This window comes from Haliotis asinina, chromosome 1 (assembly GCF_037392515.1).
Source record: "Haliotis asinina isolate JCU_RB_2024 chromosome 1, JCU_Hal_asi_v2, whole genome shotgun sequence".
Taxonomy (NCBI): domain Eukaryota; kingdom Metazoa; phylum Mollusca; class Gastropoda; order Lepetellida; family Haliotidae; genus Haliotis; species Haliotis asinina.
In genome coordinates, this window is record NC_090280.1 from 46,908,804 (window position 1) to 46,929,107 (window position 20,304).

A 20,304-nucleotide genomic window follows, 5' to 3' on the forward strand; every position below is an offset into this window, starting at 1 on the left:
CGATACTACAATTCCAGACTGGTTAGTAGACGACTTTCTGGATCAGGCTGCTGGCAGTATCCATGTCGTCATCCCTCAAGGCCACCAACAATAGTAAACCTGCTGTGAGTTAATTATCTTGACCTGAATCCGTAATGCGGTCAGATTTTATCTTATAATCTATGAGCTGGTCATCATGTTCCTCAGGTTGTAGTAATTGCACATAAAGAGCGAAGTAAGAATAGACAGTCTTAATATATTTCATAAAATGCCCCTTTCCATAAAGTATGTTTCATTAGATACACGCCATCTTGAGAACTAAGTTCCAGGTGGAGAAGTTAATTTCTCACACCACGTCAAACAAGGTCAACGAATGTCATCTGTCAACAGTCTGGCCACGTGGAGGCACAGGTCCTGACCGAGTCTTTACGAAGATTAAAGACAGGACAAAGAAAAATGAAAAAAAAAATGGCCCCGGACTCGAAATGATTCACAGAAAAAAATATCAAGCTTTATTGTAGTGTGAAACCTTTCGCGTAGGGGAATAATATTTTAAAAAAAGACAAAAAATAGTTTTTAATTCTCACAGCGCCAGCGTGTGTGTAGGAGGCACACTAATGTTATCTCATATCCAGGGAACACTGAGTTAGCCAGGTAAGGGTGTAATGGGTTAGATGTACCTATGCCATTAGTCAGCTTAGGTGGAGCCTACTGAAAGTTTTCTGTCTGTTAGCACATTGTTCAATATCGCCTGGGCGAGGTATTCCATTTGAACACAGCATGTGCACAGCCTGACATGGATTGGAAATACTGTCCCCATCAGATGATCAGATATTTCCGCGAAGTCTGTTTAAGCCTGAGAGAATGCACACATAACACAAATTGTCAGCCTAAATGACTTTATTTTTTCAACCTCAAAGAAAATTCCACGGAGATGTAACAATGTAATGCAATGGTGGCCCACCAGGCGAGGCCGTCCCTACACAGTGGAGTGACATGTGGCTAGCAACATACTTCACACATTTACAATCATTTGTATTGCATATGTCATAACATACATATATCTCTCTCAAAGTTGAGGACAAAATCAACAATCATTACTGCCGTGCCAGATAACGTGTAACAGAAAAAGTATGTAAAACAAACAGAAGTATGGACCCTTCAGTCGCATATTCTACATGCATGATCTCACTGATACATAGCAACCTAACATCAACTGCATTATTTGGTAAGGAGTCATTTACAACAAATAATATCAAATCTTGATGCAAATTTGATTGTTACAATTCTGGCATTAGTCAATTCCCACATTCTTGGTTAAATGAAATCCAATACATGAACTGTGTGGACTAATATTCAAACTGGAACTGATAAATAGATACAAACTCTTACAGGAGTTACGTAGTTGTATCTGAGTATTTTATGCTGTTTTGAGGAGGGATGCGTGATGCTTTACAATAGCAGCTTACATGGGCGTCAATCTGGCAGACATGACAACAGTTGAAAACTGCCCAACATTTCACTACTCCACATGTAACACAGAATTCTCTTATAGGAAATAAAGCCTAAGGTCTATAGTACAAACACAAATTGTGATTTTAATTCCCCAAACTTTTGAACAGATGTTCAGATTTCTTTTTAAATGAGTGATATACAGACAAAAGTGACAAGGAAATGATGATAAGTTTACTCCACTCTTGTGACAGACCCATTTTTTCTGTGCATGTGTTTGATGGGGCTGTCCAGAACACTGGAACTGCTCCTCATCAATTAATTCTGGTGTGCAGTCAATGTCACATTTTAACATGGAATGTGGGGAACAAAATAAAAGCATATGTTGGTACGTGAAGTGCAATTATCATCCATTCTATCATATCCAGGGCACTCGGACACAGACATACACATGTAACTACAATCACAACTTGAAAAATATGGCGAAATACATACTAAAATGCACAAAAAATATTAAACAGTTTGTACAATAAAGATTTATGATAAAAATTCTGTCGTCTAAAATCATTCCATTAAATTATATCCAAGAGTAATAACAATAATAAATCTATGCAAAGCCTGTCGGAACTTACAGCTGACATGGCCCATGCAGAGTGTTCTATAGCTACAAGTTAATCTTGAGTAAGTATGTGTGTGCTGTGAACCATCGAACACGATGAAAGAGGCAGATCTAGCCACACAAGACGGTGGCGGTAGCTGTGAAGTGACTGTAGTAAGGCAGTCATCTTGCCTGCATCACTTCCCAATAGTTGGACAGGGGACAACGGGTGGTTCATGTTTCTGATTCTCAATCACACACCTCCAGCTTGCAGGTAACAACGACAGGATCACTTGCAATAATAGTTCACTTAAATGCAGTATGACATCATAGCGAAGACCATAAAAATGCTCCTGAGCATAAAATCACTTTCTTTCACATCTGAATGACCCAAGTGAATATCCCCATTTCCCAATGTTCTTTTCCCCTGCGAAATCCCCACCCCATGGCATTTGAAGATTCTATGGTCATCCTAAATTATCCTTACTAAGGATGAACAATCCTTAATAATATGTCTCTCTCTCTACAAATCCTCCGGGGTTTCGTCGCAGGATGAACTTTCTACATTCATCATATATAAAGATGACCAAACTGAACGGCATGGCTGGGAACCACCAAGATAGCCTGCAAAGCAAACAAACATGGATTAAGACTTCAGGATACAAGTAGTGCTTGTCAAGTAGCGAGTTGATGAAACTTCAAGGTGGAAGGAAAGAATTTACAGATGTTAGTCTCAAGTACTGACCTCAAGTGCTGCATACGCAGACCCTGGTCCAGACCAGGACAGTATGTCAGGAAGGCGGCAAGGGCAGTCTCAAAGAATATACCAAAAGTCAGTCTGTGGTTTCTGTAACAAGAGACATATTGCAATGTAAAACTACACAAATACCACATCATAAGCAATCAATAACGAAGATGCAAGGACACGAACTGGACTTCAAAAGCTGACATAAGTCTCAAAATGTTTAGCACGGTTCCAGAAGTACATAGTTTTCATTAATCTCAGTCTCCATCATCAAGAGTACACAAATTCAGGAACTTACTTCATTCCCTGTTGGAATAAGGACAGCCTCCTGGTCTTACAGATGATCAGATCAGCCCACTGCACGATCACAATGGACACAAAGAAGGCAGTGTGGCAGGTGTACTCCAGACGTTTCCTCTGAGAATAAGTCTGAAAAAACACAAACATATTTGTCAGCACAATCAAGAATTGAAATACCCAAAGTACTTCAGCAATCAAATTAACAGAACTTTTAAACTTCTTCGAAACAAGTTCAGGTCAGCTGATTAACATACCCATTCCTGTCCGTAGGAATCTTCAAGATCATTGATGCCCAAGGAGTCCCATTCCTCTCTCAGACCCAACAACTTGCTCATCCAGAAACCATTCTCGCCCATGATCACGAAGTACACGAAGAATCCAGCAGATGCCTGGATCATACCGATCTGCCCATAAGCCATACTGATCAATCTGAAACACAAGAACATAAAGATTGCACTAAAATGGTATACTGTTAAGCTAGTGTTATTCTAGTTGTCTCTTTTCTATCCAGCTGTATCATAGTAAGCTGATAGTACTGAGGAGGTTGAGTGAGCGAGAGAGTTTAGTTTTATGAGGCCAAGGACAAAACTGGTTTGAGGTCAGCCAGACAATGCAGCCATTGGATAGTAAATTGTTAAAAGTTACATGAAATATTCATGACCAAATGGCCTTTGTGCAGCTGAACAGGATGAATGAACTCTACAAATATTAGCAAAACAATATTATTCTTACCTTTCATTTACAAGTTTGTCTTTGACTGGATCACGAGGCTGTCTCTTCATGATGTCACTCTCAGCTTGTTCATAGGCCAAGGAGATAGCAGGGACCATGTCAGTTCCCAGGTCAATGCAGAGAATGGTGATGGTTCCAAGAGGCAGAGGAATGTCAGCCAGGATGAAGAGCAGGAAGGGTGAGATTTCAGGGATGTTGGAGGTAAGGGTGTAGGCAATTGACTTCTTCAAGTTGTCAAAGATCAAGCGACCTGCAAGCAAGAACAGTCATTTACACAAACAATCATTTAAACAAACAAACTTAAATAAAGGATAACAGAGAATTCTTATGACTTAAATAATTAGCATGATCAACCTCACCCTAAACAGCCAGAAATCATACATGTTGATATGAAATTTGCCACATGTCATGACTGGCAAAATTCACATCACAAACAAGAGTGACATGACTACAACTCTTTTGTGGTGAATAAATGAAGGGCATTAAAGATCTGTATACAGCTATAACTGATAAGCAAGCTTGTTGTGGCATAGCACAGGTGAACATTACTGACCGATGTTGATCCTTGCTACAATTTAACAACCACCCTCCAACACCACCATTAGCTTTCTTTTCACAACCATTACTAACCTTCTTCAACACCAGTAACAATGGAGGCGAAGTTATCATCCAGCAATATCATGTCAGCAGCTTGTTTACTGACGTCACTTCCAGCAATACCCATAGCAACACCAATATCAGCTTTCTTCAGGGCTGGGGAATCATTGACACCATCACCAGTTACAGCTACAATAGCTCCTTGACGTTGACAGCCTTCAACAATGATCAGTTTCTGTTGTGGGGAGGTACGGGCAAACACAATTTCACCATGGTTTCGGAGAATTTCATCAATTTGAGCTGGGGTCATGTCTCGGAGATCAGCGCCATGGACAACAGCAGCCTTTGCTTCTCTGGAAAAACAACAGGGTACAGAACACTGGAGTAAGTCTGACACATCCGACTTATTATATATGAGAGAGCTTGTCCAAATTTCGATGGTTTGATTTTTTAGTTGTCTGTAAGAATGAACACATGTCTGTAACATACCTTGGATCAACTTCTTCAACGGGAATTCCTCTCTCAGCAGCAATATCTTCTACAGTCTTACTTCCTTCTGAGATGATACCGACACCCTTAGCAATAGCCTTGGCAGTAATGGGATGGTCACCAGTCACCATAATAACCTATAAAACAAAAAACACAATGTTTTTAAATTTGAAACATAAAACATATTTCCAACACTGTTCCATTTTCACACAACTGCAAAATATCAAAGGTTTAACAGAACCTACCTTGATTCCAGCACTTCGGCATTTTCCAACAGCATCAGGCACAGCGGCACGGGGAGGGTCAATCATAGCCATTAGGCCAACAAATCGCAGACCGGTAATGGGGAAGTTAGGACCATCAGGGTCAAAGCTGAAGCCTGGGGCAAACTGATCGATTGGCAGGAAGTAGTCACAGAATCCTGAAAATATAAAGTCATGATGAAATGAGGGCTTGCATAAATGAAATGTCTTACTTTACTGATACAAAATGATTTGAGCTACATAATAAATTACAGTATACAGAAATGTTTTACATACCGAGTACACGCTCTCCCAAGCCTCCGAGTTCAAGGTAAGCAGCATTGAAAGCCTCACGGAAAGAATCATCAATGGGTTGTTCTTTGCCATTCAGAAGTACTGTGCTACATCTGTCCATGATCCTCTCTGGAGCTCCCTTCATCACCAAAAGATAGCGTGGGTCGTTGGGGTCCTCAGTCTCATGGATGGAAACCTGAAATACACAACAGCGATTGACATCCTCTTCCACAAAGTTGTATTTCAGCAACAGTGCACTCGATGATCAGCTTAAGTTTATGACTCGCAAAGAAATACAGCAAATAAGGTTGCCAATGGAAAGGCCTAAATTCTTTAGGATAGAATTATTAAATAAACATAACATTTTTTAAAAAAAATTGTAGGATTTTACCTGGTATTTGTTGGTCGAGTTGAATGGAATCTCAGTGATCTTCTTATTGCGACGACGGAACTCAGTGACATTTCCGATGGACAACTCAACACACTTGAGCAGGGCAGATTCAGATGCATCTCCGTTACATTCTCTGAAAAGAGAAAATAATGTCACATAAATTACAAAGTAAGACTTGTGAGGTTATGAAACTGATACCAGTTTGTCATTATTGATTATTTTCTACATTGGGAGTAAATATAAAGCCTATGACATGAGTACTGTTAATCCATTGCTTTGTAATAATTATGTGAAGACACAGCAAATAAAATCTACTGTAATGTAAACTAAGGTATGGGATGAACACTCACCTCTTGAGGATTGGGGTGTCTTCTTGTCCAAGTTTGAACTCTGCTCTGTTACACAACATAGCAATACGAGCCAGATTCATCCAGGTGAGGTCAGTGCGGCTGTATGTGGCATCTGTAAACACAAAACAACCATGCACCATTTAATCTGCAATATCAGGTGTGGAAATACTCATTGCCTTACATCCCAGTGCAGCATTTTTCCTTTTCGGGCAAGTAGATTTGCACATCACATTGTACACGTGTCAAGTTGATATTCCAATGTTAATTTTGTTGCTTATTTAAAAACATCTTTGTAACAAAATGGACCTATTTTGAATAATTATCAGGGCAAGAGACTTTACATGTATGACTGTACTGGAGTACACTAGCAACTAGCAACAAGTTACTTCGTAGCAATTTTCGAAGCTGAGACTGTTGGCATGTTTTCACTACAAACTTGCAATTTATGTAACACAGACACAAAACTGTTGCATATATCTGATCTACTCACTGGACTGATCATCACTGGTGTCAGCCTCGACAATACGGCCATCAAACCACATGTGGGCAACAGTCATTCTGTTCTGAGTCAGGGTTCCAGTCTTGTCCGAGCAGATGGTGGATGTAGATCCAAGGGTCTCAACAGCCTCCAAATTCTTCACAAGGCAATTTTTGCTGGCCATACGTTTTGCAGTGAGTGTCAGACAAACCTGTGAAAATACAAAATACCATTGTGTAGCAGGCTATCACTTCCTGATCTCAGCTTCATGGCATTACACAGTCCATATTGGAAGTTTAGATCATTTTCTGCTACTGAACTGTATGAGGCACTATGAGGTCTTAAACAGGTAATGGAACCACATATAGTTACTAGGGATGCAATGATACATCTATGCAATAATACATCAATACTTTTTCTGAGACCATACCATTTATCGACATCTCTTAAAGTTACTTACTGTGACAGTAGCCAGCAGACCTTCAGGGACATTAGCGACAATGATTCCAATCAAGAAGATGACAGCATCCAGCCAAAAGTAACCCAAGATGAAGGCGATAATGAAGAAGGAGACTCCAAGAAACACAGCCACGCCAGTGATGATATGAATGAAGTGAGCAATTTCCTTAGCAATAGGAGTCTCACCAACCTCCAGACCAGAGGCCAGGTTAGCAATACGACCCATTACAGTTTTGTCACCAGTACGAACAACAATGCCACGGCAATCTCCTGCAAACCAAACAAATCCAGTGTTCAGAAAGGTTTACTGAAGGTTGACTTTGAACATTTATCAAATTTGATGCACTAACACTATGACCCTCAAATCCGACAGATTCATGGATGGTTCGGTTGAAGTCTATATCCTGCAGGCCGCAGTGTCTCACTGTATATTTCATGACTTTGCTTGAAGCTGTCATATGACACATGTTTACTGTCTATATTGTTTATGTTTGTTAGGATTATAAGAAAAGCATGAGTTTAATTATTATTCTATGGGTCCTGTGAATTTTCAGTGGATCAGACAAACATCTGAAACTTACAAGGCCCAATATCCTGCTACTTCGTAAACATATTAACAAAGTACAGGTCAGCCCTGACAGTAACCTACCCTCGACAGCATTGGTGGAAAAGAAGGCCAAGTTCCTTGTTTCAAGAGGGTTTTCATGTGTGAAGTCAGGAGTACGAGTCTGGGGCTCAGATTCTCCAGTCAGGGAAGAATTGTCCACCTGCAAAGACAGCATTCAGCAGTTTTAATAAACCACACCTCTACCACCAGACAAGGACACGATTAGTGAATAAAATTTCAAACTACAAAATATGAACCTGGCTTACATTCAAGTACTGTACACAATGAGCAGACATACCTTGAAGCTGTGAGCTGTGATCACACGGATATCAGCAGGGACTCTGTCTCCAAACTTGACATCAATGATGTCTCCAAGGACAAGCTCCTCTGCATGGATATTGTGCTTCTGTCCAGCTCGGATAGCCACGGCAAACTACAATGACAACAACTTCCAAATAAACATGTGACAAAGACATCAGTGTTGATAATACTGAACAAAAGAATTACAATTTAGTGGGAACTAAAGAGGCAAACTTCCTTAGCAGTCTAAATGTTTCAACAACACCTGGCTTCAACATGAACAAGCCCTAAAGCTGTGTCTCCAGCCATATGTTATGTCATCAGCTGACAATTAACAGAAAGACTACCTTGATTAAAAATAAAAATTATGTGACCACAAACTTTACTAAAACAAAACAATGAAAAAATACAATATCATTCACCAATAAATATATTATTACCTGTGGGACCATGTTCTTGAAGGAATCCATAATCTTTGAACTCTTAGCCTCTTGATAGTATGAGAAGCATCCAGTGACAACCACAACAGCCGTCAACACTATACCTAGATACAACTGGAACAGATTGTCACAGTGTTAAAACATCATGACAAAAAATGGGATTCCTCGGGTTTCATTCATAAAATTATATGGAGGACAAAGAATTGATAAAATTCAGATGACATCAAGAATCCCCGATTTAAAAATGTAGAGATTCATTTAAATTTTCAGCTAGTTTCAAACACACAGTGAAGATATGAACTTTCAGATGACTCACATTATCACCCGGTGGATCTTCCATGGCGCCAGCCTGGATGGAATATGCTATATAACACAAAATGGCCCCAATCCACAGTAGCAGAGAGAAGCCACCAAACAATGTTTTACAAAATTTGACCCATTCCGGTGTTGTTTTAGGCGGTGTTAACATATTTGGACCATCTCTGAGCAGAATTTCTTTTGCCCTCTCAATACTGTGACCCTGAAAATGTGATAAAAGGCTTATAGAGACAAAATATAGAAGACACTATGTCAAAACCCTCTTCTTTATATGCCAAATAATTAAACCATCAGTGACTAACCGATTCAGTGTTGTCACTTAAATCTTGTAGTCTGTGATTACTTTACTGCAACCATGTGAGCACACTAAAGAACTTACTGTCACATGAAGTACAACATAGTGAACACAAATGTAACTTTACATCAGCATGTCAATACTAATAGGTCAGTGTGTTTTTATTCAAACTTGCCATGAAAAAATAAGTAATATTTGAGGATGACAGATGAGCTGTAGGATATGCAAGACTTCCAATGGATGAAATCTGGAGTAAAGGTTTTATACCATATTGGGATCTGTTCCAAGTCGCTCATAAAGCTCCTCGAGTGGAATCTTGTGTTCTTCCATCTCCAACTCCTGCTTGAGTTCATCAAGATTTTCCTTCTTCTTCTCCTTCTTCGACTTCTTCTTATCATCATTTTCACTGGGTGTGACCGCATAGCGGTAGCTCTCAGCCCGTGGCTGAAACAGAAAGAACTAAATAGCAGAAACAGATTCTAACCAAATTTTAATGCTATGAGCTTTTAGACAACGCCCATAATGTAGGTTTCAACAATCCTGACTGATGTAATAAAGTTATGCATAATGGCTTTACAGTGTAAATTCTAATATGTCACTGGCAACTATGTACACAACTCAACCTAAAAATAGCGTTCATTTCACGTTACATCAGTTGAGAAAGCATCATGGCAATTACGATTATTTGTTTGTTATAAATCAAATATCTATATCAAATCAAGTAAAAACTTACATTACAGCTTCTATTAATACATTCCCGACTTCCAAAAACCTTGCTCAATCAAGTATAATAAAAACTGAGTGCTTTCTGTTTCAGGTCACTGGATGCAATAATATGCCAGTATAAATTCAAATTTAAAAATGTTCCCCCAAACTGACCACACAGGAACCCTGAATACATGTGAAGTGAAATATGCAAATTCGCAAATATTATCTGAAAAAAATGAAAATCTGCGATGCCTTGTGAATATTCAGATACAAGAAAACCTGCATAACCTTCATGGTGTGTGTTTGTTTCATTAGACCAAAAGACGCTAAAATTGGGCTAGGCTGAGGTCAAGTCAGAGCGTTTGTTTACTTGACCTATATAGTCTTCATGAAGCATAACAGAGCATGTTGTAGCACTAACTGTAGTGAAATGTACACTTTAATGACACTCACATTGCATTCGTCTTTGGAGATCTTATTGTTCTGAAGTACATTAAGAACCATAGACTAAACTTCATGTTCACATCATAAAATTACAACGCTCTGAAATCATCCAGTTTGTTCACATTCACTATCCTTGACAAGATGTACTGTAGTTTTTCTTCACGGTAGCTAAGTCTGTTATCACGTGAGAGATCACATGACTTTTCATTCACTTTCTACAAACATCTTACAAGGTCACCTCTAACTGATCATTGGCAGAAGTGTAAACAGTCTTCCACTTTAAGCAATAAACAAGCTCAACGTACAATCAATAATACGCAAAACGTGCCAAATACAGCGGGTGTAAACTTGATTGGGCAAACCCCGAACGGGACTTCAGACTCATTCAAGCATTGTGAACTGATCGGATCACCATTTACGATCGACAAATTTCTGGCATACTCGAGTTTCCTAGTAAACAAATGGATATTATCAGACATGACGCATATTCAGTAGCTAAAAATGCCGGCAGTAGCGCCTATTTTTGTCCATAATTAATTCTATCCTTCAAAAGGACAATGCGCTCGCATGCAAGTAGAAGATTCTAAAAAGGCTTGGCAACGCATGTAATTACTAATATCAAAGATCCGCATGTACATTCGGTGTTTTAAAACTTCTCAACGCGCATCTTACTGATTAAAAAAAAGCTTTTCCTATTTACTCTAGTGAAATGTCCGTGGAGCATTTGCCCTTCAAACTCCGAGGATGCTCATGAATATTCATAACCAGCTCGAATTTGTAATTGCAAGCACGAGCCGAGAATGCTTTTCAACATACCACAATGGTCATGGTGCAAATGCAGCATTGACTATTTTGTTTAACATGTATGCTCTTATAGAAAAAGTGCCTTTACAGTTTCCAATCACAACTGGTAGCGGGAACGAGGTATGCGGGCTGACCTAGGCCCTTGAAACCAATGATGGCACGCCATGTTCAGAAGGTGCGTTTGTGATTTTGAGAGTCTACTTCTCCAGCGAAGAGATAACCATAAGAAAAATAGCTTGAGACAATGTTAAGGGCAGATACACCAACCATAGTCATATGTCACACATCTTGTTCGATATATTTGTAAAATCAGAACAGAAACTCACCTGGTTTGCCTTGGACACCTTACTCGACGCCATTTTCGATTGGGCGGTCTCTCACAAGCGTGACGTATGTGTGAGCTTGAGGGCTGTCAATCAAGTGACGTCACCAAGGAAAATTCCGGAGGATTTCGAAATATTCCACCTAACTACCGAGAAACACTCGGTATTAGGTTTGGTTAACGAAAGAAGTAACTACGCTATTAACAGTGCGTAGTGAAATACTATTGAACAATGATGTTCCCCGGTTCCTATATCACGTGATCAGAAGGGTAATCTGTCCAAAATGGCGGCCGGAGCTCACAGTGCCCGTGACCACCAATGCACAGCAACTGGTGACGCTGTTCGGTTCACCAGCGGTTTTATATTGTCCCGAGGAGGCACCTTCTCAGCCTCTTCTTGAATTTGATTGGCAGACCTCTTGCAACAGTCAAAACTAGGTCACCGGCTGACCGCTAGAAGACGGGGACAAAAGTCGAACCGGTTTCCTAATTTATGGGTAACATTAGGTAATATTGTGTCATTGGTATTGCACGAAGACAACACGAGTACTACTCCAATATAATCGTTTACGTCAACGCCATCTTGGTGCCTTTAACGACAAATTATGTCTGTATAAAATTTATGCACTTGTCGGAAATGTATATATATTTTAATAGTTTACATGTTTTTAATTCAAATACCCGCTTTGAGCTCTACTTGTGTTGGGAAGTAGTTTGAGGGTAGCGGTACGGATTGTGATGAAGCCCGTTATAAACATGCAGTTTTTAATACAGTGGATCTATGTTAGACTATATATCAATAAAACTAGCTCGGTCAGACAGTATTCACTAACAGACTATGAATGTTCCTTCGTTCGCGTGTAATACGAATAGATTGAATGTTTAAACTACGGTCGTAAATTGAAAATAAAACTTCGCATTTGTATGTATACAGTTTGTGTTGTTAATGTGTGAAGTGTGAAATATCTGGTAAAATAATACACGTTCCGCCTAACTACAGTCCCGGTGGTAAGGAGATAGGAAACGTAGAAAGGAGACACCTTAGTAGAGATTGAAGATGCGGATTTTTAATTACTGTCAAACTGAAACTGGCGTGTCGCTGGCGGTAGTTGGAGTATGACTGTCGTATTGACATGTCAGTTGAAAAATGATAATCCTTTCGGGGAATTAAACTGGTGAAGCAAACGGCACATCGTATCAATTTACAAACAATATCCAGTCCTGTCGATCTTCGGTTAAGATGAAACTCAATACCGACAATATCTTTGAGATAACCAGCACATGCATTTCATGCCAGGTGAGTCAACGGTTCGTTGTCATACCTGGCTGAGCGACCTAATTGACATTTATAGATTGATCTATTGTTTTTAGCGGCTATTCGTCTTTTATCCAAGTTTTTCCCGATTTTAGGAGTAAACATACGCGGGTTTTGCAGTTTGGTGCTCCTTGTGTCGTAAGACATTTAGTCATTATTAAAGTATAATACTAACTATCTAGGATATACATATATTACATTTAAAATTGTAACAAGTTAATATGTAAAATGTTGGTGGCCTTTAACAACTTAGACTTGAATGTAGCTTTCGTATGCACGAGAGGAACAAGCAACAGTTTATTTTCGCTTCAGGAAGAACCCACATACTTATATTAACTTACGAATTACACAGCTAAAATTTACAGATCACTTAAGCAATTTTCTAAATTCTGGTCACCGTGTCTCCTTTTGTTTATACAGACAGGCAGACTATATAGAGATTGTTGTAGATTATCCTTGATAGAGACATTGATGTACATGTGCAACTGTATATAAATGCAGCAAAAATGATGAATTACATTCACAATTATTTTCGTCATTCCTGATTTGACATGGTTAAGTATTCTATTCCACCACAACCAACTTGAGCAATTTTATGTTTTTCACCTTTCACAGGCTATATGTTGCGGAAATTCCTAACGAGTTTTGATTTTACCCCCAAATCAATATAATAACGCATGGGTCAGAGAAGCAAAGGGTTATGGTACAATAATAGATCGTATTGAAAGAGCAGTGTGAATGTTCAAGGGGTGACCTGAGGGTATCACGGATGTCCGAAACAAACAACGCCGGCCATAAACCTGACACATCACCTGTCACGTAATATTACGTACAATTACGTAATGTCTTCCCTCTGGCCACCTGTAAACAAAGATTCGTGTTGGCTCAGCTTCTTTGTTCACGTAACATTCCAATCCCGATCAAGACCGACACTTTTGAGTCTGTTTGTGAAGTTTGATGGGACCGTCGTACTGTGCGAAGTGCCTACCGGCCCATACAAACATATGCTTCCATTTATACGTAACTACTGATGGTTTCTGTAAAGAATCAATGAATAGAAATGTATAAGTTTTGAACTTAGTGTTAAATGTGTCCATGCAGTCGTCGCCTTGGCGTAGCTATCAAACACAATAGCGGGTCTACTGTGTGCTCTCTGATACTCAATATACCACCTCTGTACCTCTGTTAATAATTCAATGAATGTTTATGGCTCGTTTGACATTTTGATAACATCAAGAGGCTGATAACGTCATGGTCACAATGACGAGCGTTGCAGTTACACATGAGAGAGAGAGAGAGAGAGAGTGAGAGAGGTCATATGAATGTGAGGGAGCAGGTTGACTGAAAGTAAGAGAGAAGGAGAGTTTGTGTGAATGTGAGAGGGAGAGGTTGCGTGAATTTGTGAGAACGAGAGGTTGTCTGACTGTGTATGAGAGCGACAGGTGTGAAAAGTAAATGGTTGTGTGAACGTGTTGGGGGGGAGATAGATATATAGATAGAGAGGGAGAGAGAGAGAGTGCGTGTGTGTGAATGAGAGAGCGAGATGTGTGAATGCGAAAGACAGGTTGTGAGAATGTGTGAGAGTGGACTGCATGTGTGAATGTGAGAAAGAGATATTTGACATTTTGATAACATCAACAGGCTGATAACGTCATGGTCACAATGACGAACGTTGCAGTTACACATGAGAGAGAGAGTTCGTGTGAATAAGAGACGAGAGAGATGTGTGAATGTGTGAGAGAAAGGTTGTGTGAATGTGCGTGTGAGAGAGGTTGTGTGAATGTGATAGAGAGACTGCATAAAAAGTCTCTCATAGTCCTTGACCCTCATTATTTTCCGTAGTGCATAATTATATATAGATCTTTCCTTAGCTGCAGCCTCGGATAAACAAGCAAGAGAGTTTCAGTCGACTACACGTATCCCTCATCAGCACGCATGCCGTTGCGTCCATGTAGTTTGGAACAGCAGACACAGATTGAGTGACGGCCGAGTGGCAATGATTCATACCCGGTGCCCCTTTATTGGCATAAGACATGATTTGGCGTCCCTGGCTAATGAGATTGTTTTCAGTGATTAAGAGAAACCACTTGAATCTCACATTACATCGCAATGATGTGAGGAGGCTTCCTTCTCAGTCACCTGATGAAGGCCACACTACAGGCGCCCGTCCATGCACTGCGTACCCTGCTTTACGGTGAGGATTATCTTCACCCCCCTACCCAGGTGACAGGTGCGCTAAAATGACGGAACAGTATCTGATGGACGAGTCAAACATGTGAACATGCTGCTCCAGTGAAATCTTAAAAGTCAAAGACAACTGATTTCATCCCGAAGTCTGTGCCGATGTCGTTTATAAGTCAACCTGCGATCACGAATATGGGTGTGCTATGAAATCAGTGAGTGAGTTTAGTTTTGCGCCGAACTCGGCGATATTCCAGCTATATGGCGGCGGCTTGTAAATAATGGAGTCTGGGCCAGATAATCCAATGATCAACATCATGAGCATCGGTCTGCTACTGAGAACCGAGGACATGTGTCAACCATGTCCGCGAGTCTTATGGCAAGCATGAGTTGCTGAAGGCCTATTCTATTCCGGACATTCACGGATTCGCTGCGTAATCAGCTGACGACGAGCGACACATGCCACACAAAACTGTAAACTACCCACGTGACAGTTGTTTTGTTGTTCAACGTCCCACTCGGCAGTGTTCCAGCTATATGGTGCCGGTTTGTAAATGATCGAGTCTAGACCAGACAATCCACGATTGCATATCTGCATATACATCGATCTATAAATATTGGATACCGTGACACGTGTCCATCAAGTTAGATAGCCTGTCCGCCCGACACCGTTAGTCGCCTCTTCCGCAAACCACGTAACGGAGCAACCGTTACAACATCTAGCCTACTGATGAAATACACTCCCTTCTTGGGTTCAAGAGAAAAAGTCAGGCATATGCAATGATAGATAGATAGATAGATAGATAGATAGATAGATAGATAGATAGATAGATATCGCACATATCCACGCACTAGTGCATGCTCAAGGCACTGGTATTTTCCCCTCGTTCACTGGATGTCAATCTCAACAGCACATCATATTTCAATCCCAACTCCCTTGGGAGTATACAACTCTTGCTGCCTTTTGGTGCACCGAGTTTTTTTAGGCTCCCTCATCCTAACACAGCAGGTGTCTGCTCCCTTTGCATCTCCGTTCACCTGCACCAAACTCAGCATCCACAAGATGAGCACAGGCAATGTGCTGTGATCCTTCCCAGGAAGTAGAAGACATGGTCTACTAGTTTTATGGACATGTCACGGATTGTACATTCACATGGGTCTACAGGGATGGTACAATCACATGGATCTACAGGGATTGTACATTCACATGGATCTACAGGGATTGTACATTCACATGGATCTACAGGGATTGTACATTCACATGGATCTACAGGGATTGTACAATCACATGGGTCTACAGGGATTGTACATTCACATGGGTCTACAGGGATTGTACATTCACATGGGTCTACAGGGATTGTACATTCACATGGGTCTACAGGGATTGTACATTCACATGGGTCTACAGAGATTGTACATTCACATGGGTCTACAGGGATTGTACATTCACATGGGTCTACAGGGATTGTACATTCACATGGGTCTACAGAGATTGTACAATCACATGGGTCTACAGGGATTGTACATTCACATGGGTCTACAGGGATTGTACAATCACATGGGTCTACAGGGATTGTACATTCACATGGGTCTACAGGGATTGTACAATCACATGGGTCTACAGGGATTGTACATTCACATGGGTCTACAGGGATTGTACATTCACATGGGTCTACAGGGATTGTACATTCACATGGGTCTACAGGGATTGTACATTCACATGGGTCTACAGGGATTGTACATTCACATGGGTCTACAGAGATTGTACATTCACATGGGTCTACAGGGATTGTACATTCACATGGGTCTACAGGGATTGTACATTCACATGGGTCTACAGAGATTGTACAATCACATGGGTCTACAGGGATTGTACATTCACATGGGTCTACAGAGATTGTACATTCACATGGGTCTACAGGGATTGTACATTCACATGGGTCTACAGAGATTGTACATTCACATGGGTCTACAGAGATTGTACATTCACATGGATCTACAGGGATTGTACATTCACATGGGTCTACAGGGATTGTACATTCACATGGGTCTACAGGGATTGTACATTCACATGGGTCTACAGAGATTGTACATTCACATGGGTCTACAGAGATTGTACATTCACATGGGTCTACAGGGATTGTACATTCACATGGGTCTACAGGGATTGTACATTCACATGGGTCTACAGGGATTGTACATTCACATGGGTCTACAGAGATTGTACATTCACATGGGTCTACAGGGATTGTACATTCACATGGGTCTACAGAGATTGTACATTCACATGGGTCTACAGGGATTGTACATTCACATGGGTCTACAGGGATTGTACATTCACATGGGTCTACAGAGATTGTACATTCACATGGGTCTACAGGGATTGTACATTCACATGGGTCTACAGAGATTGTACATTCACATGGGTCTACAGGGATTGTACATTCACATGGGTCTACAGGGATTGTACATTCACATGGGTCTACAGGGATTGTACATTCACATGGGTCTACACGGATAGTACACTGACGCGGATCTGATAGGGATAGTACATCCACATAGAATCTGATACTGATACTATATTCACTTTAGTCAGAAGCAGATATTACATTAATATGGGTCTATACACATAGTGCATTCACAAGGATCTACATGGAGACTACAGGGTGGTAGGCTATCACCTACTGGACAGGGCTATAGGGTAACAAATACTGGACAGGGCGGCAGGCTGACAGATACTGGACAGGGTGGTAGGCTAACAGTAACAGATACTGGACAGGGTGGTAAGCTAACAGATACCGGACAGGGTGGTGGGCTAACACATCCCGGACAGGGTGGTAGGCTAACATATGCCGGACAGGGTGGTACGCTGACAGATACCAAACAGGGTGGTAGGCTAATAGTAACAGATACCGGACAGGGTGGTAGGCTAACACATACCGAACAGGGTGGTGGGCTAACACATCCCGGACAGGGTGGTAGGCTAACATATGCCGGACAGGGTGGTACGCTGACAGATACCAAACAGGGTGGTAGGCTAATAGTAACAGATACTGGACAGGGTGGTAGGCTAACAGTAACAGATACTGGACAGGGTGGTAAGCTAACAGATACCGGACATGGTGGTGGGCTAACACATACCGGACAGGGTGGTAGGCTAACATATATCGGACAGGGTGGTAAGCTGACAGATACCAAACAGGGTGGTAGGCTAACAGTAACAGATACCAAACAGGGTGTTAGGCTAACACATACCGTACAGGGTGGTAAGCTAACAGATACCGGACAGAGTGGTGGGCTGACACATACCGGACTGGGTGGTAGGCTAACAGATACCAGACAGGGTGGTGGGCTAACAGTAACATATACTGGACAGGGTGGTAGGCTAACACATACCGAACAGGGTGGTAAGCTAACAGATACCGGACAGGGTGTTAGGTTAACACATTCCGGATAGGGTGGTAGGCTAACAGATACCGGACAGGGTGGTGGGCTAACACATACCAAACAGGGTGGTAGGCTAACATATACCGGACAGGGTGGTGGGCTAACACATACCGGACAGGGTGGTAGGCTAACAGATACCAGGCAGGGTGATAGGCTAACAGTAACAGATACTGAACAGGGTGGTAGGCTAACAGATACCAAACAGGGTGGTGAGCTAACACATTCCAAACAGGGTGGTAGGCTAACATATACCGGACAGGGTGGTGGGCTAACAGATACCGGACAGGGTGGTAGGCTAACAGATACCGGACAGGGTGGTAGGCTAACAGATACTGGACAGGGTGGTAGGCTAACAGATAGCGAACAGGGTGGTAAGCTAACAGATACTGAACAGGGTGGTCAGCTAACAGATACCGGACAGGGTGGTAGGCTAGCACATATCGAACAGGGTGGTAAGCTAACACATACCGGACAGGGTGGTAAGCTAACAGATACCGGACAGGGTGGTAGGCTAACACATACCGGACAGGGTGGTAGGCTAACAGATACTGGACAGGGTGGTAGGCTAACAGATAGCGACCAGGGTGGTAAGCTAAGAGATACTGGACAGGGTGGTAGACTAACAGATAGCGAACAGGGTGGTAGGCTAACAGTAACAGATACTGGACAGGGTGTTAGGCTAACACATACCTGACAGGGTGGTAGGCTAACAGATACTGGACAGGGTGGTAGGCTAACAGATAGCGAACATGGTGTTAGGCTAACAGTAACAGATACTGGACAGGGTGTTAGGCAAACACATACCGGACAGGGTGGTAGGCTAACAGTAACAGATACTGGACAGGGTGTTAGGCTAACAGATACCGGACAGGGTGGTAGGCTAACAGATAGCAAACAGGGTGGTAAGCTAACAGATACCGGACAGGGTGGTAGGCTAACAGATACCGAACAGGGTGGTAGGCTAACAGTAACAGATACTGGACAGGGTGTTAGGCTAACAGATAGCGAACAGGGTGGTAAGCTAACAGATACTGGACAGGGTGGTAGGCTAACAGATAGCAAACAGGGTGGTAGGCTAACAGTAACAGATACTGGACAGGGTGTTAGGCTAACAGATACCGGACAGGGTGGTAGGCTGACACATCCCGGACAGGGTGGTAGGCTAACACATACCGGACAGGGTAGTAGGCTAACAGATACTGGACAGGGTGGTAGGCTAACACATACCGGACAGGGTGGTAGGCTAACAGATACCGAACAGGGTGTTAGGCTAACAGGTACTGGACAGGGTGGTAGGCTGACACATATCGGACAGGGTGTTAGGCTAACAAATAACGGATAGAGCGGTAGGTCAGCATGTGCCGGATAAGGTGGTAGCCCCACAAATTCAACCCCTTGATTGCACTTATCGATCTTGGCTCTACGGTGATAGTCAGCCTATGTTGTGAAGCTGGGAGTAATCAACACCTTATCGCTAATGAAGATCGCTTGTTTAAGAACGGGTGACAGTTAAGGCGACAGACTGGGATCCACCTGTTAGTTCTCTGTCCGGTAGGATCGCAGCTACAGCTGTAGTGTCAACATCGACTCAACGACGCTCAAAACATTTGGCCGAACAATGGACATTTTATCACAGTAGATAACCTTTTGCTGGTTACTTTGGACGATTATTTCCGCACAAAGAAAACACATTGTAACCATGACAACAGCACTGCCATCTGGCCCTAGACCACTGCAACATTTCAGTCAGAAACAAACAAATTAATTTTAACTGAAAAGGAGACACAGGGGGACCAGAGTTTCAGAACGTGAGGAAATCTAGACTTGCTCCATTTAAGGCTTTCAGGATTGCAGAGAAATCAGTGGGCAAAATAATGTAGTTTGGGACCTGTGAGACACACCAATGTGGCGTCTAAATGTGCTCATCTGTGGAGGCAGTGTAAAGTCCCGTCTTGCACTGACGGTCTCAAGTCACTATGACCGGAGTCCCCGGCAGTGACAGCGTGACGGAAATGTC

At 41.8% G+C, this 20,304-nt stretch overlaps 1 protein-coding gene across 1 annotated transcript; it reads right to left on the reverse strand.

Annotated features, from left to right (window-relative positions):
• Positions 1-861: 861 nt before the first annotated feature.
• Positions 862-11,685, reverse strand: LOC137292288 (sodium/potassium-transporting ATPase subunit alpha-like). Its single transcript, XM_067823821.1, has 19 exons — positions 11,349-11,685; positions 9,334-9,510; positions 8,770-8,973; positions 8,454-8,567; positions 8,012-8,146; positions 7,756-7,873; positions 7,108-7,376; positions 6,660-6,858; positions 6,170-6,281; positions 5,820-5,952; positions 5,432-5,624; positions 5,138-5,313; positions 4,893-5,029; positions 4,437-4,756; positions 3,807-4,056; positions 3,329-3,503; positions 3,073-3,203; positions 2,775-2,876; positions 862-2,653 (listed from the first exon to the last, which is right to left on the reverse strand). The coding sequence occupies exons 1-19, from the start codon at positions 11,379-11,381 to the stop codon at positions 2,533-2,535; spliced, it is 3,099 nt and encodes a 1,032-aa protein (XP_067679922.1). The 5' UTR covers positions 11,382-11,685; the 3' UTR covers positions 862-2,532.
• Positions 11,686-20,304: the final 8,619 nt, after the last annotated feature.